A 23,010-nucleotide genomic window follows, 5' to 3' on the forward strand; every position below is an offset into this window, starting at 1 on the left:
CAAAAGAGACCACATCGTTAAAAGTAGGAATGAAAGCATGTATTGACAGCCAGTTATCTTATTTTATTTCTTTAATTCAAGGAAAACAGAAGGCACAGCCACTAGCTAAATTAAGAAGAATAAGATGAAGACATATGGATAGATGGGAGCCAGCCCTGAGGAAAAACAAATCAGCCTTTAGTGTCCTGGGGTGAGGAAGAGCAAACCGTGACCAGCCATATGTCCTCACCCGACCACAGGAGAGAAGAGGGAGGATCAGGATGAGCAGCATCCTGCACCCAGCACACTTCAGGCCATCCTGGGGCCAGCTTAGCTGCACTGGGATGTGCTGCTGGGGATGTGTCCCAAGCAGGGCAAACAGGGATGCTCATCTTCTCCAGAGAGTAGTATTAGAGCATGGACCTTGCAGGGCTTTCCAGGGAGAATTTCACAGACTATCAGCAAAAGCAATGGTTTTGGTGTTTGAAATGTCATGAGTTGCTGGTCAGAGAAGGGAGGACTGTGTCAGTGGGGGTGGAGAGGAGGAGAAGCGAGCATCCCTGGAGCAGCAGAGTGTCCGAGGACACCACAGAGATGAGAGCTGTGGTGATGACAAACATAGGTGGGTTTTCATCCTTTGGCCTCACTGCCAGCAAGAAACTTCAGAGTTTATCAAAATTTTTAGGCTGTCACAAGTTAAATAACTGGTTTAGAAGCAAAGGAGCTGTAGGAATGGCTTCTGTGAGAAGCTGCCACAAGCTTCCCCAGTGTCCAATATAGCCAATGCCAGCCAGCTCCAAGACAGATGTACCACTGGCCTTGTCCGAGCCCGTCAGGGACAGCAGTAGCACCTCTGGGGTAACAGAGTTAAGAAAGGAGATGATAAGCTGTCAAAACAGCAAATGGAGACAGGAGTGAGAATCTGTGAGAGAAACAGCTTTGCAGACACCAAGGTCAATGAAGGAGTGGGAGGGAGTGCTCCAGGAGCAAATGGATGCCAAAAGGAGGCTGTGACCATGTGGGAAGCCCACATGGAGTAGGCTCCTAGCAGCACCTGTGGCCTTATGCAGAAGCCCAGCTGGAGCAGGTTTGCTGGCAGGACTTGTGGCCCCATGGGGGGCCCAGCCTGTTCCTGAAGAACTGCACCCGATAAAGGGACCCAGGCTGGATGTGTTTGTGCAGAACTGCAGCCATGGGAAGTTCTCATGCTGGAGAAACTCATGGAGAAGCTCAAGACCACCACAGAAAAACTGTCTCCTGTGGGAGGGACCCCACACTGGAGCAGAGGCAGTGTTTGAGGAGTCCTTTCCCTGAGGAGGAAGGAACAGCAGAGACAACATCTGATGAACTGACCACAGACCCCATTGCTCGTCCCCCTGCACCACTGTGGGAGAGAAGGGAGAAAATGGGGAGTAAGGTTGAGCCTGGAAAGAAGGATGGGGTTGTGGGGAAAATGTTTTTAGGATTTGGTTTAACTTCTCATCATCCTACTTTGATTTGATTGGTACTAAATGAAACTAATCTCACCCTGTCCTTATCTTGACCCATGAGATTTTTGTTATATTTTCTCTCCCCTGTCCAGCCAAGGAGAGAAGTGATGGAGCTTTGGCAGGCACCTGGCATCCAGCCAGGATCAGCCCACCACAATACCAAAGCCAACATTTTTTCTGTAGGACTTTTTTTCCCCCAAGGACTTTGATTATTATTGAAGAGACATCAAGTGTGTGGAACCTGAACTGGCACCATGTTATGGTGGTGTAAAGCCATGAAAAAGCAGAGCAGTGAATCAGGTGCCCAGTCTCAGTAACTCTCACAGATTTTCACTCAGGCCATAACGGAGTTCCAACAGCTGTTTAGACCACTTAGAAAATGAGGATGAAATGCATAAGGCACCACAAGTGACTTTCAGAAAGGCAAACAGCATGACCAAATCCTTCTCATTTTTAATATTTCTATTTCTTCTTATAAACTTTTTCTTTAAACTTGAAAATAATGAGAAAATGTGCTTCCTTGAGACAAGCCAGTACTATCAGCTAAACAGCCTCACATTCATTGTAGCACTCCAAGTGCTCTGGAATGCTTTTCAGCCCAGAGGATAATAGTATTAGACGACCAGAAAGGCTGTCCTGTAAAAGACTGTTATTAAGATTTCCAGTCTCAGAAGTTGGCTTAATCCAGCTGAGCACACACATGTTATTTAGAGAGGAGACTGAGCTCAGACACTGCTATCACCGTCATCTTTATTGCAAATGAAAGGTTCAGCCAGTGAAAGGCAAGTCACGTTTTTTTTTTTTGTCCTAAGCCCTGCAAACAGTGGCTGTTGCAATCGTCTTTGCACTCTGCAGCGAGAGTCTGGAGCTGCTGAATGCGGAACTGTTTGCACAGATTTGCATCTGCCTAGGAACTTCTGTTTTCTCTCTTGCCACCTAATCAATCAAATGGCAAAAGATGCACTCTCTGCACCCTCCAAGGAAAACAGCTCTGTGCCCGCACAAAAGGCAAAGCATGAGCGCAGGGGTTAACTAGAGGTGGTAAACTGTGAACCCTGTAACAGGAACAGGTTTTTTTCACTGCTTGAAATTTCATGCTGCTCTTCCTCTGTCTGTGGAACAAAAGAAGAGGCAGTGATGCTCTGTATTGGGAAAAAATATAATCTGGGATTGTTCCCTGCATGAGAAAATATGCTTGGAGGATTACTTGGGGAATTTGCACCTTGACTTGGGGAGGAAACGCTGCACAGCTTCTTCCCAGGGTTTAGGCAGAACAGCTCCCTCCCAAAGGACTGGCTCTCCTACCCACACCTCCCCAGGTGAGCAGGACCCATCTCACACCGCAGCCTGCCAAGGACCAGCAGCCAGGCACCAATCCCTGCAGGTCAGCTTGCAGCTGGCACCACTGCTTGGAATTGCTCGAATCTCCCATACCAAAACCTGCCAGGGCCACTGCTGCCCCATCAGTAGGTGGGGGTAAGCCTTATGGCCCTATCCTTTTTGCTCCAGGGGGGATATTGCATTTCACCACACAGCACTGGAGTGAAGGCCCCTCCGTGAATGTCCAGCACAGAATTCCACCTATTCAGTCTTGCACTGGTAGTGTCTTTGCTAACAGTCCTTGTCACACTTTAGCAAGACAAAACAGCTCGGCCTCCCTCTGTCCTCCCAAGAAAGGAACCACTGGGCACTCAGATTCATGGCAGGATGGGAGAGACAGCAGCTTCCTCTCCTTAGTCTCAGGGAAGCAGCTCAAAGAAGCTGAACCCCAGTGAGCAGCAGCTCTTCCTGGGCAAGCACTCCTTCCCTGGCACATTTTCCCATGGGAGACAAGCACAGGGGCCTTAAAATAAATCTGTCTTTTTAAAGCAGTGATGCTAAATGAAGGTTTGAGATCAAAGGCTGGGATTCTCACATTTTGCCAAGATAGACATATCCATTCACGAGATTTTTTGTGCAACAAAATACTTGCTAATGAAGAGGATCATAATCTTATTATTAGCCCGAACTACCACAGCATGTCATTCAAGAGCGGGTTGGAATATGTCCTAGTTTAGGAAGTTGCACAGTGGGCTTTGCTTTTGATTTAATGAGCTGTGATTGTGTTTATTTTCAGCAGCAACTATGCCTGTTAAATTTTGGTTGAAGGTCTGATCGTTAACGACAGTAATCGAAGGAAAGGATGAATTTAGGTTGAAGGGGAAGAAAATGGGAATCGTATGTCTCTGGGATTCAGTCCCCAAGCAAGCAAACACAAGGTGGTCAGGGGAGCCCGAGCTTTCTCTGCTTTTGCAGTCCTCGATGATGGGTTTTTAACTACTGGTTAAGTCACTTAAGGGGATTCAGACATGAAAAAACAAAGATTTCCGCTGTTACGGAGTGGGGCACAGAGGGCAGTCATATGTAGGCAATCAACAGTGGGGGCCAGATTTTCCTTTTGTGGGATGAGCCATGGTGGGCCAAGGTCATCAGCTGGCTTCCACTATCAAGATCCCAGAAATTCTAAGATGCGGGGGACGTGTCAGTAGTGTGTAACAACTGAACAACCTGCCAGATGAGCAAAATGGAGAAGAAAGGGGAAGAGAAATATAAATAGAGACACATACTTTGAAAAAAAATATTGCTGCAGCAGAGCTGGTCAGTGTAGGCTCTGTTCTGGAGTGAAATGGGGCCCCATTGTGGCAGGGTCTCCCCAGATGAACCCCCCATCACTGCTGCCTGTCTGGGTAACTCGAGCTGGGCCACTGAGCAAGAAGGGCAGGCAGGGCAGGACAGGTCACAACTCAGACCCACCCCCCATCACACTCCTTTTGCAGGTGGTGTTTGTGTCTCTGTTTCCAGCCTTACCAAGGATGCTGTGCTTTGTGTTTGACACCATCAGCCCCAAAGGGATCCAGCACAGTTTCTTTTCCAGCATCAAAGCATGCAGACACAGACACACGCATGTGCGTGTATGTACAGGCAGGACATGAATAAGGGGTGTGAAGCAAACACAGACATGGACAGACAGATGGATAAACACACATAGCTAGCTGTAGCCCTTAAAAGCTTTCCATGTACAGCATTAGAATGAGCCAACAGATGCAGATGAGCATTCCTTCCAGCCAAAATTTATATACCTACTATACCTCAGATATTAAAAAAAAAGCCCAGCTGAGCATGGTGAGCGACAGGAAACAGAAGAAATCCTAGGGATACATCTACTTCAGGTATAAAGGTGCAAGGTATCCTTATTAAATGAAAAGATGAAATTACCCCCTCACTGCCTCCGCTTAGCCTGCCGCAGGCCTGGGCTCGCTGCTCCCTTTCCCAGGTTGTGCCCAGCCCGGACACGGGGCTCAGCCGGCGGCTGCTGGCTTGTGCCAGGCAGCGAGGTGTTTCGCGGAGCAGTCACCGGCCAGCAGCTTGTCAGCTCCGGCGCCTGTGAATTCCTGTGGCAAGTGTGAAAAATCACTTAACACGTTGTTCTATTTGAAAAGCTGGGTTTTTTCATGACGGCCGTCTGTGTGACGGGGCACCCCTCCTCTCCGCCACGGCGTGCGGGGGATGCGTGTCCCCTACACTCCCGAGCCCCGTGTCCAACACCCCCGAGCTCCTGCTGGGAAGCTGCAGACGAGACCCGGGGCCGATTGGAGGGGACAGCGATGGGGCGGGAGGGCACAGCCCCGGGGAGCTCCGGGGCTCATTGTGGCCGGGACTGGGCGGTGCTGCCCGCCCCACGGGCCGGGGCCGGGGCTGGGAGCGGGGCGGGCCGGGGCGGTGCAGCCCCGCAGAGGCCGCGGCCGGGCCTGGGCAGGTCTCGCTGCCGCGGCAGCCATGGCAGAGGGCTCCGAGAAGGTGCCCATCGCCCGAGTGGGGCCCGACGATGTGGAGCTGTGCCTGCCCCCCGTGAGTGCTGCCGGCAGGCGCCGGGCGGGACGCGCTGGGATCGGGACAACGCGTGTGGGCATGAGCTGGGATGGAAACGGGACCGAGCGGGTCGGGACGGGACGGGACGGGACCGAGGGCGTCGGGTTGGTTTGGGACGGTAGGGAACGGGTGGGGTCGGGACAGGTCGCGATGTACCGGGACGGGACGGGACGGGACGGGACGGGTCGGGTCAGGCCGGGTCGGGTCCGGCGGGGCCCGGGGCTCCCTGCCCGCTCCCACCCCTGCTCTCCACAGGCGTACGCGGCGGCCGCGCCCCCCGGGCCGGGCCGGCTGCTGAAGGCCGGGGCCGCGGTGCTGATCGCCGGGGCCCTCCTGCTGCTGGCCGGGGCCATCGGCGCCTTCTACTTCTGGAAAGCCACGGAGCGGCAGGTGAGCGGCCGGGCCCACAGCGCGTCCGCACCCGGGGCCCGTGGGCGGGGAGCTCTCGCACGCAGGGAGAGGCACGGGCTGGGAGCGCTTCTTGCGAGGTCTATAAAGAGGTCTTTAAGCAGACCTGTAGGGCTTTTTTCCATGCTTTCAAAAATCCCAAACATCTAAAACCCGCATCCATAATCACTGTCTTTGGTGGCTGTGTGGATGAAGCTTCCTGGAAGCACATTTACACGAAACACATCTTTGAGAGCACAGACTCTACATTGATTTCTGCTCACAAATCCTCAGTGAACTCAAACCCCAACAAGTCCCCAGGGATTCACATCCTGGGCAAACTCCAGCTCTCAGGACAAAGAAAGCATTGAAATGTGTAAATTCTTTTCTCACAACATCTGCATTCTCGGTCCAGATTCTACCTGGACCCTCAAGTATGTAATGCTATAATTAACCCATTAACAGGCACCGTTGGTTCTGGTGCTTTGTATGACTGTGCACACGCTTAGGTTTGCAGCTGTGGAGCAGTTTTTAAAGTTTTATTATTTACAGTTTCTGGGGTACACGGGAAACGCTTTATGCAAAGAATGAAACTGAGAAGATGGTGATCAGTTAGAGACCCAAACTTCAGAGCATTAGAACATGCCTACAGATTAACTTTTCTTTCAGTTTACACAGAATTTGTGTTTAAAACATATTTGAAACATGATGGTACATACATATGAATGTAACTTTCTCCATAAATTAAATTAGTACCTTTGAATTTACTTTGGAAGAAGTTTTGTGCTGCCTCCAGTCACACGCCAGCCCTCATCAAGGAGCGCCTTGTGTGAATTCCAGCAGTCAGAGCAAAGGTGGCCCTGTGAGATACACCCCTACACATAGGGATAATTCAGATCATTAGAAAGAAAAGTACAAGGTTTTACAGCAAAAAGACATGACACACTGGTGACCTCCAAGATGTGCTGCAAGAACCATGTGCTTCTCTAGGCTTTTGAAAAGGGAGAGGGATGCATACAGGCAGGGGACAGTGCTTTCAGCTCTGAGCAGGTGGGTGCATTTGTGGAGTACAGGACAGTGCTTCCCTTTGTTAATGCTCCTGTCATCTAAATTCAGCCATACAAAAAATGTCACATTCACAGCTTTCATTAAGCTTCAAAGTTGAGCTGTAGGTGAAGACACTGGGAAAGCTGAGAGTTATTTTTCCAAGCTGCCTTCAAACTCAGAAAGTTTGAACGTGACTTGCGAACATTTAGGAAGCAAGTGCAAAAATTATATCCAAAAAAATAAGGCAATTTTAAAATTCTTGTTTTTATTTTATATCTTTAAATTCTTCCCTAACTGACAGGGGTATCAAAGTCTCAACTCTAGCTCAGCCCCTATCAGGGGGAGACCACATACACTGGTCTAGTCTTATGGACCACCTTCAACAGGAGTCCTAGAAAGCAGAAATATAGGAGTGGCTGTGTATAACTGAAGAACCATAAATCTTTAGCACCTTAGACTTCCCTGAGTGAAGGTGAGAGAAGAAGAAATTTGTCTCTAGCTGTCAGTGTAAGTTTTTCATTAAAATGCTGTAAAGGCTTTAAGACCCAAAATAAACTGCTTGTGCAGCACTTTTAGCAGAGCTGCACAAGAGAATCACAAAACCCCTCCACAGATTGTGGTCTTCCAGCAAATACAAACCACGCTGTAGCTCTCCTCATTGAAAATAGGATAAGGGCAAATACGCTGACAAGGAAAATACGAGACTGTACAACTTCACATCCAATTTAAACAAAGTTCACATCCATTACAAGCTGGGAAGTATGTTCGTATTCGAGAGGAACCTGTTTTCCTGTGCCTCAGCAGAACATCCTAAGAGATAAATAGGGGTTGGCCTCCTTCAGGGAAGGACATTCACATCTGGTGTCCTTTGGGAATGATGCCAGCATAACAAATAATTCCTAAAATGTCCTAGAAGAAGGTTTTTAGGTTAGAGTGAACATGGGTGTGGACTCACCCCGTATCGTAAAACTATAGGCACTCCATGGAAGGGGGATCTCAGGTCTTCAGTCATACCTGATGCTCAGAGCAGGGACAGCTGTGGGGTCAGAGATGGTTGCTCAGGACTTTATCCAGTCAGGCCTTGAAAACTTCCAAGGATGGAGACAGAACAACCACTCAGAGCTGACTGCCCCACTGCCAGCCTGCCCCACTGCCAGCCTGCCCCAACGCTGATGTAGCGCAGTGTTGGTTGTTGGAGGGTTATCAAAGGCCTACAGAAGCAAAATTTAGAAGCTAAATAGGGATATGAGAGTCAGATTGACCCATTGCCTGGTGTAGGAGGGAGGCAATAAGTAATTACTGGCATGTGCTACCGCTCTTTTATTGATTGCAGGTGTACAATGTTCACTATACTATGAGCATTAATGGAAAAGTACAAGATGGATCAATGGAAATAGATGCTGGAAACAACTTAGAGACATTCAAAACAGGAAGTGGGAGTGAAGAGGCTGTTGAAGTCCATGATTTTCAGATCGTAAGTAGTGCCACTCTTGTCCTTCAGGTAACACACTCCAGTGCTGGACTCTTAAGGACACCTTGCTCTGCCCTGACTTCTCTGCCCAAGTCGATCTCAGGTTCCAGCCTCCAACCATCCACACAAACATTTTTGCTCTCCTGGCTTGCTTTCACAGGGAGGCAGGCAGTTTCCTCCAAAACAAAAATCTCAGTGCTTTTTGGAGATCAGCCATGCCAGGTACCACTCCAGGAAGTGGTGTGGCTGCATCAGGTTTGGCTCCATGTAAATACTTCGCATTTTCAAACCACCGAGCAGAAGTGTGACATGTGACCTTGGGGTCTTACTAGAAAAACATTGTCAGGCTGTGACACAACCCTCTCATGATTTCATGTGGTTTGAACTGGCAAAAACACCTCCCCCAGACATCCCTGTTTGAGGAGCATAGGGTCAACACAGTAAGCCAAGGAGACACCAAGGAGAGAGCACTCTACAATGCTTGACTTGCAGAGCTTCTTTTGCCCTGAGGTCAAAGATGGGAGCTGCTCTCCACAGCTTGGCCTGGGTTCATCCCCATGGCAGAGGATGGAGGCATTCAGCACAGTTTATGCATCCGTGTACCAAATGCCAGGTGCTGGGCCACTTGGGCTGACAGCAAACACTCTTGGGCATCCCAGAAACTTGTGGCTGCTCAGCACAGAGCCTGGACTAAAGATGCCAAACCTCAGCAGAGCTCAGCAGCTCAGATAGAGTGGGTCTCTGAGCTGCCCTGAGCTACTAAGGCACATCTATATGAGGCTGCAGAAACTCATATACAGGGCACAGATGCTGCAGTTAAATGTTCTCAGGTGCAAAACACTCAACTTCAGAGTTAAGACTTCTGTAAGTCAAAGCAGCACCTAAAATAAAGATGCTGCTGCTAGGAAGCATCTCTGCTTCTGGAGCAGCCACCTTTCCCTTGCTGGATGTAGAAAGGCAAGGAAATCCAGCCTCTTGACTTTTCAACAAGAACAAATCTGTGCCAGGAGATGCTGAACCCCAACTTTCCCAACAGCTGTGGTTCTGCCTTTATGTAACTCTCATTAGCATCGTCATAGCAACATTATTAGCAGCTGAGTAAGAGCATCCACAGCGAGTTCTTCTCACTTGCATTTGCCATTTCACATCTGCACAAAAGCAGCAGTCCACTTGAAAGATGCTGAACTCATTTTGCCTCCATGTGTGTTGCTGGTGAGATACTGCTGGTCACAACCAGGTGACAAATCAGTTCCTAACACCAACCAGCTAAAGGGACCTCCCAGGGATGGTTCCTGCTTGTAATTACAGAGGGCCAGGGGCAACCTCAGCAAAGAGATGATGCCACATGAGTTTTCAGCCAAGAATACACACAAAGGAGGAAGCAGCTGAAGAGATGTGCTTCCAACAGACTGGTATTTACATTAGCAGTTTTGGATTGACTGGCACTGTTGGAATGACTGCATGGTCAGAGAAGGCTTGAATTTGGCAATATTAGGGTATTCCTTGCACATCTGATACACCACAAAGCCTTATGTCCTAATGCACCTATCCTTTCACAGCCATCCCCCCTCTCACTGCTTTTTGTAGTAATTTTGTTTTGAAGGGGGTGTGTCTGGACCTGCAGACACGCAGGACATGGCTCAAGTGCCCCAGTACCATCCATCTCATGTTGCACTAGATCACAATGTGCTGAGTTGGAAGGGACACACAAGGATCATCGAGTCCAGCTCCTGGCACAGCACTATCCCCAAGTGTCACACCCTGTGCCTGAGAGCATTGTCCAAACACTTCTTGGTCTCTGTCAGGCTGGTGCTGTGACCACTTACCTGGGGTGCCTGTTCCAGTGCCCAAACACCCTCTGGGTGAAGAACATTTTCCTGATATCCAACCCAAACCTCCCAGCACAACTTCAGGCCATTCCCTGGGGTCCTGTCACTGTCACTACAGAGTAGAGATCAGTGCCTGCTGCTCCTGTTCCCCTCATGAGGAAGTTGTAACTGCAATGAGGTCTTCCTTCAGTCTCCTCCAGGCTAAACTGACCAAGTGACTTCAGCTGCTCCTCACATGGCTTCCCTTCAAGGCCCTTCACCATCCTTGTTGCCCCCCCCTTTGGAGACTCCCTAACATTTTAATGTCTTTCTTACACTGTGACATCCAAAACTGCACACAAAGGCATCCATGATTCCCCTTCAAGGCAGATGAGAGGGGTCATGCTGACACCCACACCCCTTTCTCCTGGCAGCTAGAGGCCAGGCAGAAAACCAGCACAATTTAAAAGGGCACTAGGTAGTTATATTTTGGTGGTTGACTGGAGCTTGTGCAACCACATGAAAAACACAGAAGTTTTGCCATTTATAACCAGGTATCTAAATCTATAATGCAGAAGAGAGCTCTTTCATGGATACCCAAAAACCTACAGTAGAAAGGTAGAAACTACAGACATAGCAAAATGTCGATGCCCGAGGTCCTGGCACAGGGCTGGAAAGTACGTCCCAGGACTTACAGGAGACTTGTCCCTTCTCTTGCTTAAAACTATACATCTATGGTTTATGCAATTGCATTTCACCCTAGTAGGCCAGACAAAGTCCCACACACAGATTTCTGCACCAAATTGCTCATCACAAACTTCCCTTTGCTGTCAGTCACTTATTTGTACAAACTGAACCAAGCTGCACCCACATTCTTGTAAAACTGTGTCACAAGGGTGCCACACCACCAACTAACACAATTTCAAGACTGCCTATGTTAGGTGCTAAATTACAGTTCAAATCATGTCAACTACTTCCTTAACAGAGCTACTCCAAGTAGCCTACAGCGTGCATGGAAGCACTTACATAAAACACCCCCCTCTCAGAAATCAAGGAAAAACTTCTAGACCAGTTCGACCAAAATTGTTAAGCTGAAGCGATGAACGAAGAGCGTTTTATTGCTTCTGGTTTTAAATAAGATTAACCTTCAGACTGAAAATTCAGTGGCAATTTTAGCAGAGCTGAGGCACTGTCTTGGAGGTGGTGAGGAGCTGGAGGGCTGTGCACAACCCCCTGCCTTCTGCTTTTACAGGGCATAACTGGGATCCGTTTTGCTGAAGGAGAGAAGTGTTACATCAAAGCTCAGCCAAAAGCTCACATCCCTGAAGTTGATGCTATGGCTAAAGTGAGCCTCTCATCTGAGCTGGTAAGGGGGGTAGTTTGTTGGGGTTTTTTTTAATTAATCTTTGTACAGAGAGAGCCTAAAGAAGGTACTTAAATACAAATAAAAATGGCATTTGAAAGCCACTCTGGCTCCTGGTAGGGTTGTTGAACATAGGGTAGGATAGCTGAGGATTCATTGACTGGTTGCAAGGAGTCTTTGAAAGGTAAGAAAAACAAGATTGGTCAGACATTGTCACTGTGTCCAGGGACATTGTAAAAAGCTGCAGATTAGTGAGTGGGTGAGGAAGCCACAGGAGACCTCCATGACAAGAGCACCTGCCTGAGACCAAGGCTGAAAGGGAAGCCACAGAAGAAGCAGCTGCTCTAGTCAATGCAAAGAAGGACTCTGGTAGATCCCAGCAGATTTCTATCAATGGTCTTGAGCAGAAGCACAAAGTCCATCACTAGTCAGTAAAAGGGAATTGTGGAAAACATGGCCAAAATTAAAATAACTCAGAAGAAATAATTTATTTTAAAAAATAGGACTTTTCCTTCTTAGCATAAATCTTAATTTTACATGTTAACTACATTTCATATTTGCATCACAACCAGCATAGAAGCTGCAGATACCACCAAACCTCCTCACATTTGCCCAAAAAGCCGATTGCTTTATGTGCTCAAAGCCTGAGTTTCCCAGACCCCCAAACTCATTGATCACACAGGAGTGGCTCCAGTGACTTGAGTCCAGCTGTGCCTGGATGCTGCTGGGGGTTCAGTCACTGCCAGGATAACCCAGGAGATCCACAGCCCCTTTCTCTGGGTTTGCTCTGCTCCTGGGAGAATAAAAGCAGATACAATTAGCTGGGAGAGAGGCGCTGTTAAGGCTTCACCTCCTTACAGTGGTGCTGTGACTACTGAACATCTGCTTTAAAATGAAGGGGAAGAAGATCTCTCCTAATAGAATCAGAAGGGCTGACAAATATTACAGAGCCTCCTGAAGCTGGTAGGATTTTCCACATGATGGGAAAGAGAGCTCCATCTTTCCTGCCTTGCCTTATTTTGTAGGCTGCTGGCCTTGACTTAATTGGCACTATTGCTTGAAGTCAAAGTTTGAATTCTCCATCTTTTTATAAAAACAAAGTCACAGACCTGAAGACATCATCCTAAACAATCGAAAAGTTATTTATAATTCTACCTGGTGACAGTAAAACTATTTCCTTGTCCTGTTTTTTGTTCATCTTTTCCAAAGACGCATCACCTGTGACTGTTGCAATGAATCGCACGCACCAAGCAGCTGCCTTGGTGTTACCACTAAGATGTTAACTTTTCCCTGTCACTTGATTTTCCAGGCCAGATGTACTACAGGAATGGCAAAGTAGCATTTATTTTTCTAGGCCAAGTCATGTCTCTGATATGGAAGTATTTAGGAGAAAGTATTCATGTGCCATTTTCCTACAATGGGTATCATAACAACACTGCCTACAAAAATTGTTGAGTAAAATGAGTTTTATAGATACCCAAGTTCTGGCTGCTCACAGGTCAGGATCATTTCAAACAGAAACAAAGGATATTTTTATTTCTGAAAATTAGATTTAGATATTTATGATGTTGATAAAAGCTTAAGTGGGAGAATATAAATAAAGAGCAGTAGACAGATTGGATAGCAAACTTAAATGACTTTAGACCTACAAAATAAATCAATAAACACACCAAAGAAACAACAACTCAAGGGAATAAATTGATCTAGTCAGTTATATAACAAGACTTGATGACTTTTATGAAAGCAATTTAGAATTTTAACTTTGAAATCATGCTGGTTTTCATGATTCAAAAGTTAGTTTTCTTTTAATATTTCACCGTTGCTATAAAATACTTACACATTTTATGTAAAATAATACTTTGAACTAACAACTTTAAAGAATCAATCACTGGCATTTTCCTACACTACTTTGAAGATACGAACCAAAAACCTGCAGGGTACACTTCAAAAAGGCAGGCTCCTTTAACTTGCACTTCAAGCTTTTGGTCAATTGAATTGCTTTTACCAAACAAGACCTTTAATCAGACGGATCACATTGACATAAAACTGGAAGCTGGAGCAGTTCTCAAGCTATAATCCTCTCTAAAACTTTTGAACACCCCTCACCCTCCCTACACACATTGTAAATACAGTTATATATTGGGAGTATGTTAAATGAGAACAGGGCATAAGAAAAGATGAGGGGCTTGGGTTTTGCTGGTATTGCACTGCTGCTTTGCTGAAGGTGGTAGGTCTTTGGTTTCTACTACCTGAAATTCTGGTGCTTTGGGCTGAAAGATCTGACACCCAGCCCTCATGCATGGGGCAGAAGCCTTCCAGGAGTGAGATGGGTGAAATCATAGCCCCAGCAAAGCTGACAGTAGCTTTGCCCTTCACTTCAGTGGTGGCAGCCTTTCCCCGGGCTTTGGCTCAGCACAGTCCATTCACATTCATGACATGGAAGGATGCTCGGTATTAGTTGCAGCGGATAATTATACAGTTTGGTGCTCAAGAATTAACAGCAAGCAGGCACATGACTGCTCACTGAGCAGCAAAGGATTTATGCTCTTCTATTTGCAGGAAGATGAAATCATGCCTGTGAGATTTGACAAAAACTCCCTTATCTGGGTGGCTGCAGATGAGCCTATCAAGCATAACAGCTTCCTAAGCCCCAAAATTTTAGAGCTTTGCAGGGATCTTCCAATTTTCTGGCTGCGACCAACATATCCTAAAGGTAACATTTCTTTTATTTGAAAAGTATGTTATCCCTCCCTTCATCTTAATGCCTTCCCTCCATCAGGTTTGCTACTGAAACTAGCACATCTGGGAAACCAGACTCCTTTCCTCCTGTGCCCACGCCTTCCTGGGCTTTTGCCAAGATTGTGGGTTTGGAGTTTATCCCCTAGATGGATTCCATCCTTCTATTTACTCAATTTGCATAGCCTGAGTGGGTGACTTGCTAGGAGATGAAACATTTCCAGAGAGGTCAGCCTCCTTTTAGAGAGGGACAAGACAACAGCTTAAACTAGCCCCCCAGTGTGTAGGCAGCTGACACCAGCTATAAGAATCCTGGCCAGGAACTGGGGACCATAGCCTGTCCTGTTTTCTACCCTGCTTCCCCAGAAGAACTCAGCAAAGTGGAAGGAAGATGCTTTAAGCCAGCCAGCTGGTTTATGGGTGCTGGGGCAATCCCAGCTCTGAACTTGGAGCCTATAGGCAAGCTTAGCAAAGGTGTTCAGGAGTCACCAGGAAGATGGCAACTCCACCAGGTAACTTCCAAGGAGGAGAGAAGACTCAAAAATATTTATTCCTCCTTGGTCCAGTTAATATCAGAGCACTTGGGTGGGACAACACATGTGAAAAAAAAAATTACCACATTTTAGAGCACCTGTGGATCCAAGTTACCCAATATTTTACTTCATGATCTTCCATGTCCCACTGGGCAACAAAATAGCAGTATCAAAGCTATCTAGAACCAGATGTTCTTGAGAGCAGGGCACCATCCCACCATAAAAGCATTTTTAAAAAGAGATGTGTACAGCTGGTCTTGCTAGTGCTGGAAACTGTTGCTGGGTTAGTATCAGTGACTACAGGCTGGGTCAAAAAAACCCCAACAAATCCCCTCACACACATTTTGCTTCAAGGAGAGGAGGGAGCGGGGAAAAGCAATCACACTGCTTTGGACTGGCATTGGCTGCAAACACAATGTAGGAAGCTCCCATGGCAATGCACATCAAGTTTGCCAAAGCAGTTTTGGCTTTCTCTCTGCCCTCCATCCTCTCATTTTTTTAACAGTTGCAGAAATCACTGAAATATTAGGTAAGTACAAGGACACACTCAAAATTGTCCTCCGGTGATTATTTCTTCAGATAACCAAAGGAGAGAAATGAAGAGGAACAAGCGCCAATCAGAACGAAACTTTGACGAGGAAGACTTGGAAGCTGCTTCTGAAGAAGTAAACCCCAGGTCACGCACCGTGCAGCTGACTCAAGAGCTTGGCCACCAGGCTAATGAAACCAGGCCAATGGCACAAGAAACTGATCAAACATTTAATCCAGACAACCCATACAATGTAAGTATTTGCGCTGTAATCTTCTTTCAGAGCCCGGGACTGTGTTGGACAGGTAACACTTGTAATGTGGGGCTTGTCTTTTATTTTTTTCCTTAATCTGCCTAATCTTTGCTTGTTCAGCTTTTCTAGGAAATAACAGACCAGTAAAACACTTAAGAAGCTAAAAAATGTCTTCCCTCTGTCCTCTTCTTCCAGTTTGCATTTGATTTCAAGCACAAATGCTTGAGGTCACAAGGTTAAGGCAAGTTGATGCCAAATTGCTTTTTGAGGTTTCCAGATCCATATGGAAACAGCACTGGAGATCTGACAAGGGTAGCATCTTCTAGAAACAAACCAAAGCTGGTCTTGATCAGACAGCTGAGACCCATCAATTACTATGTGAAGAGAGTCCAGTAGCTAGAAACGTGCTTTGCTCTCAAACAGAAATTAGCACCAGACACGACTGCTGCAAGGGAACACAGCAGAAGTGTCTGGCTGCAAAGAGATAAAGGTCCAGCCAAATCATTTTCTTTCTCATGCTCTTCTCTGTGAAGGTAAGCAACCCTAGACTAGCAAGAACCTGACAGAGAAGAATCTGTTTTGAGACAGCAGCAGTGGGTGGAGGATGACTGTCATAAAACTTGTTCTCACCCTTCAAGAAGCAGCAGCCCCCCGAAAGAGCAGAGGAGCCACCCCGCTGTTTCCCAACACCTCAGCCGTGCTGCAGGAACACTGGCTGTGCAGGAGGCACCTTCCAGTCTGCTGCACCAGCGCCAGACAATTTACACCCACCATTTGGTGCAGCAGGAGTAAGTCATTTTAATACAACACTGTCACAAGATAAATGCCTCCTGCTTTGGAAGTAAGTCCCAGCTTTGACTTGACATTTATGCAACAGCAGGAGATCATTATACTGTGACAGCATTCTGCCAAGTTGACATCCCTTAATTAAACTTAAATTAATCACTCCAAATAAAGTGGATTTAAATCGACTCTCTCACGAGGTCAGTAAAACAGCAGTGGCACTGGAATGTAGCTTCTCCTCACAGCTACTAACGTGACCATCTCCATGGTGTCAGAGCTGCTCTGCCTCTGGAGGCAGAACAACTGCCACAGGTCTGCTCTTCCAGCCAGAGGGCAGCTGGGCCAAATGGAGAACGGCCAGACAGATGCAGCCATCAGACTTCCCTCAGCCGGCAGGGTGGGATTCGCCTCCGCCAGCAGCTACTGCACCGATGCCTATTGCCAGGCTTTCTTAGAGACTGAGCCATTGGACTGACAAGGACCATTAATTATGCTCTAGGCCTTTCCTGAAGGTTGTAATGAATCCTCCCTAGAGCTATTCCTCTTTACTCACTCTCAGTGGAGCCTGGACGATAAGCTGAGGTGATGTTCATGGTGCAGGTATCTGAATTCAAGGATGATGAATCCCAACAAAGAAAACATCTTCCCTGCTCTCAGGACTGGAAAGAGTTGCTGGGATCCCTAAAACCACCCAGCTGTCACTAGTGTCCTGTACAAGCCCAGACAAAGGGTGGCACCTTTCTGTGTCACTTTTTTTGTTGTGCTGCTACTTCTCAAAAAGGAATGAAAAATGCTCAGGTGAAAAGCTAACGGGTACTTCAGCATTTGTGCATTACTGCTGCTTTTCTTGAAATAACACCAATGGGCAAAGAACAACCCAAGTTTCCAAAAGCAGAGTATCCGGTTACCTTTTTTTCACAGAAATGAGGAAAGGAATTTTGAAGGGTAAAGGCATTTAGGTATTTTGTGCATGCTTTGTTCCGTTTAACTCCTTACTGTCAGCTACAGAACAGGCAGAATTCTCACTGTCCATGATGCCCTTTGGTGTGGCAGGGTGGGAAGGAAAGAACCACACTGAGAGATAAGAGCCAAATCCTCAGAAAACTGCAGGGGACCAGAGGAAAAATTTCCTAAAAATGCTGTAAAAAGCATTAAAATACAGAAACTGAAACTCATAATAAAAATCACACCATACATTTCAAGAATCCTCAATTACATGAAAGATTCAGGTAACTGTCTTGAAATCTTTTCCATCACTAATATTTAAAGTTTGGGAGGAGCTTACTGTTGCTGGAGCTTTTGCAAGGACTGTAGAATAAAAATAATGAAATTAGAACTGCCTGTTTTTCTTTCCATTTTATAAGGGTGATGGCACCAATTCTATGCTTCTGCCAAACAGAACAAGACAAAATTAAAAATAATCAAGCAAGATACACGGGTCACTAAGTGGGAGTTTTGTCAACTTCCACAGGCCCAAGACTACAGGTTTTACCCTTTGTGGGGTTAACAGGAGCAAGGATGTATTCTGCTATTCCATAAGAATGAGAGCACCGGGATGACATTTAATATTTTACATTCCAGCAGCTGGAAGGGGAAGGGATGTCTTTTGACCCCATGCTGGATCACCTGGGCGTGTGCTGCATTGAGTGCCGGCGAAGTTACACCCAGTGCCAGCGGATCTGCGAGCCCCTCATGGGCTACCACCCGTGGCCTTACAACTACCAGGGCTGCCGCACCGCCTGCCGCATCATCATGCCCTGCAGCTGGTGGGTTGCGCGTATCATGGGCGTCGTGTGAGAAAATCCCTTGACCAAAAAAGGCAAAGGAAAACCAAAACTGGAACCTTGACAAAATAAGCAGGAATACAATGAACTGGTAAGACTAAAACCAAAGCAGCGGTACCAATCCCGCCTTAAAAAATCAGAACTTGTTTTTCTGCACCAAAAGCAAGGTCAGATATTCCAACTGCAAATAAAAATCTCAATTTAATATTCCATTAGCTTTAGCAGAGGCAAGGGTATACTAGCACTTGCTGAATTAAAAAACTGAGACATCCCAAAAAAAGACAATATTAAACTTTGCTCAGAATTGGTTTAGCAGTCCAGAAGCTTGCCCTGTAAATTCAGCCTTTCAAAACGAACTCCTCTCTTTCCAAGCTATATGTGAAAATTTACATCCAATTAAGCAACTAGCTCAACTTGTACACGCGGGAGTGCCTTTAATCCACGTAGCTTACTTAAATAAAACACAAGTTAAGTTGCTCCCCGTTGCTATTCAGTTGTTGCTATCCAGTTGCTATTCAGAGTTGCCGGGTCATTATGAATGGTTATAAAGCAATTACAGCATACCTTTCCCACAAAGCTGCTCCAGGGGACACGGGAAAGCACACATTGTGCTAAATCGGAAACAAACAGCAGGAAAAGGGGCTGTAGAAGGGAATGTGCGTGGCTGCAGAATCAAAACCCTTTGCACATCCCAACATCAAAGAAGCCCCAGCATCAAGAATCCTGTATCCATGATACTACTGTAGTGTCTAACAAGTATCTGCTATCCAGCTACTACAGCAAAAGTATTTACATGCAGTTGCAGACCAAGGAGTCTCAAGACCCTTCAGAATCTACAACAGCCACTGTTATTTATAAATCCTTGAACTAGACACTTTTGACACAAGATTACAACCCTGCTTTATTTCTCATGGATAACAGCCATTCACACCAGTTCCTTTAGCTTTGCTGAAACTCACATCCCTTCTCCACAAGAGAAATTGTTTACCAAAGGGAGGGGAAAAAAAAGAAAGCTTTTTTTTATTTCCTCACCTCACCCTTTTTGCTGAGGCAAATTCTGCAATTATTTGGATTGATTCCATTACACATTAAATCTGTAAGGTAGGTATTAAGCTGAAACACTCAGAGGTGGAACAACTTAATATTTCTAGCCTTGAAAAACAAAAATAGCAGTATTACACTGCCTTTATCCATACTATGCATCTTGAACCCTACCACTGAGTTTATGGAGCCATCTACATCATCTTTATTAGCAAAATGGTTCAATTTTTCTTAAAGTTTGCTTTCTGGAGCACTCATTTTTGTGACTAAACAGCTCTTGAGATGTTGCAAGCCCAGTAATGTTATTAACACTGTGTGACACGCAGAAAAGAGGAATTAATTTGACATAATCGTGGCTTAAAGAAAATAAAGACAACTTCATGTGGAATGCTAAACTGCATATCTAAAAAGCAAAGTATTAAAGGAGAATAAGATGAGAATAGAATTCAGTATTTTGTTCTATTGTAGCTTTTTAGTATAAACTTCACCTTCTCTTAATCTGAAGGACAGACTTGCTTTGAAATATTTAAATTATAAACTTCTTAAAGTGGGATTTCAAGGCCTGTTACATTTGAGTTTCTGCTTTTTAAACTGAAAGTGACCTTGATCATTATGTTGTTTTAGAAGTACGTCTATCATATGCTTAGAAAAGTCAGTTTTCCTTTTTTTTTTTTTTACTGCGGATTAAACAAACACATTAAAAAACCCCAGTTGCTTTCTGTGCTTTTTTCAATGTAGAAGGTGTAACAATTCTTTCACATACTCATTCAAGAACTGTCTGAAGAGGAAAAGAAGGGCATCAGCAAGTGAAACACTGGAGGCAAAGAGAGAGAAATGTGACTAACTATATGTCTGAACTAGACTGTTGCTCTCCCTTGCATCTTGAGCCAACCTGTCATCTGCTTCTGTGTCCCCCAATAAAAGAAACATCCATTTTCTGAAGACAAAAAAAGAAACTTTGTTGTAGGTGATTTTCATGTCTACACATGCTTAAAAAAATTAATTTTTCCTGAACAAAAGCTTGTAATCATTTGCTTCCTAAAGGCAGTCACAAAGCATGTAAGAAGTAAAAAAAGCATCCTTCTCATGGATATAGAGCTGTCACACAGGCATGTACGTCTCAAGAACACATCTGTACACACCGTGACACAAAAGCCCCAATGACCATAACATTTATCTATTTCCAAAAGATAGGTAACAAAATGCCTTCTCCAACTCAAGCTTCAAGCAAGCAAATTCCTGTTTACCTTCATTTCTGATTCAAAGAGAGAAAAGTAAAGATCTCGTGCTGCAGCAAGGTTGGAAAAAAATCCTACTTCAGCATAACATCTGATTTTGAAGGAAAAGTTCTGAGGCAACACAGGGATGGCAGTAAAACCAAAAAGCCAACGGTGTGAAAAGATGTTGTGATATTCCCTGCAGCTGTGGCTCAGACTCCAACTCTAACAACCCACAGTGATCCTTTCACTACTGTACAGTATTTATCACCAGTGTCGAAGTTTCTCGCTGCCATCACTCACGCAATACCGTGGCATGCTAAAGAGGTTACAACACCTCAGCATTTGGGAAGTATGGAGCAGGGTGTTCCTTCAATCTGACCCTGGGCCAGATTTTTCAGCAGAGAACAGCTGAAAGCCTTCCTCTGGCCAAAGCTTAGGGATGGAGAAGAGGAATGAGTTTGTCATCAACAGTGTCTCCCACCACAGGTGCGTGGATGTTTGTCACAGCACTGCAGTTCTACTATCCTTAACACTTAATTACCCATTTTACTAGGAGGATTAGAATGGCAGAGCAGATTACATCAGAAAAAGGGGATAAATTCAGGCTGATGAAAAAGAGATGGAAAACAGGGAGCAATCCCATGTGGTGAAATAGATTGAAAGCCAGTGATATGAAGGCAGGAGGAATCTTTTTTCTAAATCTAGAGTTCCCTTTCTCCCCACTTATAAACAAATAAATCCACTGTCCTTTTTCATACAGGAATCCTCCACTCATACCTACACTGAGAAAGCAAAAAGAACCTGGGAGGCATGGAAGGGGGGCGATCTGGCTTCTACCTTCCATGTAACATTTCACCCATACTGCAGCAGAAAAAAAAATCCAAGGAAGTTTCAATGAAGAACAGACTAATCACTTTTTCCATGCAGTGCATGTGAAGCATAAAACTACAGTTGGCGATGATCTGATTGCTGATTGACATGTCTGGGTGGACAGAATCTCTGCTCAGAAAGGGCAAAAGAGAGACTGAACCAAGAGCACCATCTTCTGCTTCCGAGAGGCTCAGCTGGCCTTTTACAAACACAGATCTACAAACTGGTCTTTCACAAGGACATATACCAAAAATGAGAGAGGCAGCCTTAACCTGCAGCAGGCATCTTCCCGAGAGCAGGAGCAGAGAGCAATCCCATCCATGGTATTAAATGGGAACTGTTAACATCTTGCTGTCCTATTCCAGTATTTGCATCAGTACAAATCAGAGCACTGAGCTGAAACTGCCTCAGTCTACAGACGACCAAAAGGCTTGGGAAAAAAAACCCTCAAGCAGTTTGAACACAATTGAAACATCATCCACTCTTGTCCTTGTAGGCAGTTCTCTTCCTTCAGCCAACTCATTATCAATACTGCTACATATTCCACTCACCCTCTCCAGTCCCAAAGGACATTTTCTTTGTCACTGGCTTTTTTCAGAGCCTCTATTCAATGCCCAAGCTACTGCTAGCATTCTCTTGATCAGCAGCTTCTAGTACCATTTTGTGTGTGGGTGTTTTAACACGAACAAAATACACTGTTCACGAAGTTCATGAAGCACCTTCCCTTCAGCTTTCTAAGGAAATTTTGCCTGCTGATTTAATCCAATCCTCTCCAAACAAAAGAACCCACACACACATTCCCTCTGCCCGTAAGGCAACAGGACCTACCATTATTGATTAACCTAAACTTGAAGGAGAAACACACACGGATTATCTGCCTGTGCTCAGAAACATGCTGGAATTACGTCTAGACCTGCAAACTTGGTTTACAGGATTGAGATGGACAGGGAGCTCTACCACTTGATTGCTACAAGTTTTAGCCTGAAGCTAAAGCATTATATTTGCATTACATATGCCTCAAGAGTACGTAAGTAGCAATGCTTTTTATTTTACTTTTTGCCTTAAGCTAAGTGAATTGAATCTCAAAGCAGTGAAACAGTACCCACTTAATACAAGAATATATATTGTGTTTATCTGACATAATACTCCCATGGTCTTTTAGTAAGTGAAAGACAGAGGAACCTCTGCAATGTTCTCTTCTGTAAGTAAGAGCAATCTGACTGGCAGAAAACATCTTCAAATTACTTTTTAATTTCTATTTAAGAGATTTTTACCTAGGCTTTTCCCCACAGCAAGCCTTTGCTAAGTTCTGTTAAGTACTCTGAATGACATTTATAAAGCAAGGCTGGCCAAGAGACAAGAACCCAATTTTGTGACAAAGTGAAGCACTCAGACATTTGTCTTCCTTCTACATTAAAAACTAAGAAATGCTTTTGCGCATAAATAAAAAGCAGCAAAGCACTTATCTGGGAGAATGGAGTTCAAGTACCTATTCCAAATCAAATCAACTCCGATGTTAGCATCCCATATGGATGGGCAAATGCTCTACATATCAAGCAACCAGCTACTCAGAATTCTCTGAAGGTCAAGAAAAGCCTCACACCAAAGCTAAAAAATCTTCACTGAAACATGTCCAAAGTATCTGCTTTGAGAAACTCTTCCAAGAAGCAGACACTGTTCAGTAAATATCAAGAGGTAAGGCACACAAAACCCTTCCTTAAATCCAGTCCACCCTGGTTCATTGCATTCAAAGAGCAGGGTAACATTCAGTTGTGAAGGTTATCAAATTTGAGCTTTGGAAAACATG

The 23,010-nt window shown here is 45.3% G+C and overlaps 2 protein-coding genes across 5 annotated transcripts in view; one reads left to right on the forward strand and one right to left on the reverse strand.

Annotated features, from left to right (window-relative positions):
* OLFM4 (olfactomedin 4) overlaps window positions 1-5,654 on the reverse strand; it is a 137,516-nt gene extending 131,862 nt beyond the window's left edge. For both annotated transcript variants that reach the window (XM_086881176.1, XM_086881183.1), the window contains exons 1-2: window positions 5,535-5,654; window positions 4,725-4,900 (exon numbers count right to left, since the gene is read on the reverse strand). The gene's annotated coding sequence lies outside the window, so the exon portion shown is untranslated. The remainder of the gene's footprint in view (window positions 1-4,724; window positions 4,901-5,534) is intronic.
* On the forward strand, window positions 5,206-20,069 carry CNMD (chondromodulin). Of its 3 annotated transcripts, none has more exons than XM_086881194.1 (7): window positions 5,206-5,357; window positions 5,634-5,768; window positions 8,146-8,286; window positions 11,344-11,457; window positions 14,014-14,167; window positions 15,303-15,505; window positions 17,870-20,069. In XM_086881194.1, exons 1-7 carry the CDS (start codon window positions 5,286-5,288, stop codon window positions 18,083-18,085), a joined length of 1,035 nt encoding a protein of 344 aa, XP_086737320.1. In that variant the 5' UTR covers window positions 5,206-5,285; the 3' UTR covers window positions 18,086-20,069. The 3 variants fall into 3 exon arrangements, with proteins under 3 accessions (XP_086737320.1, XP_086737322.1, XP_086737321.1); XM_086881196.1 differs by lacking the exon at window positions 17,870-20,069 and adding an exon at window positions 16,039-17,706 and having other exon boundaries at window positions 5,224-5,357; XM_086881195.1 differs by lacking the exon at window positions 5,206-5,357 and adding an exon at window positions 5,366-5,447.
* The last annotated feature ends 2,941 nt before the right edge of the window (window positions 20,070-23,010 follow it).

This window comes from Cyanistes caeruleus, chromosome 3 (assembly GCF_971803275.1).
Source record: "Cyanistes caeruleus chromosome 3, bCyaCae1.hap1.1, whole genome shotgun sequence".
Classification (NCBI taxonomy): Eukaryota; Metazoa; Chordata; class Aves; order Passeriformes; family Paridae; genus Cyanistes; species Cyanistes caeruleus.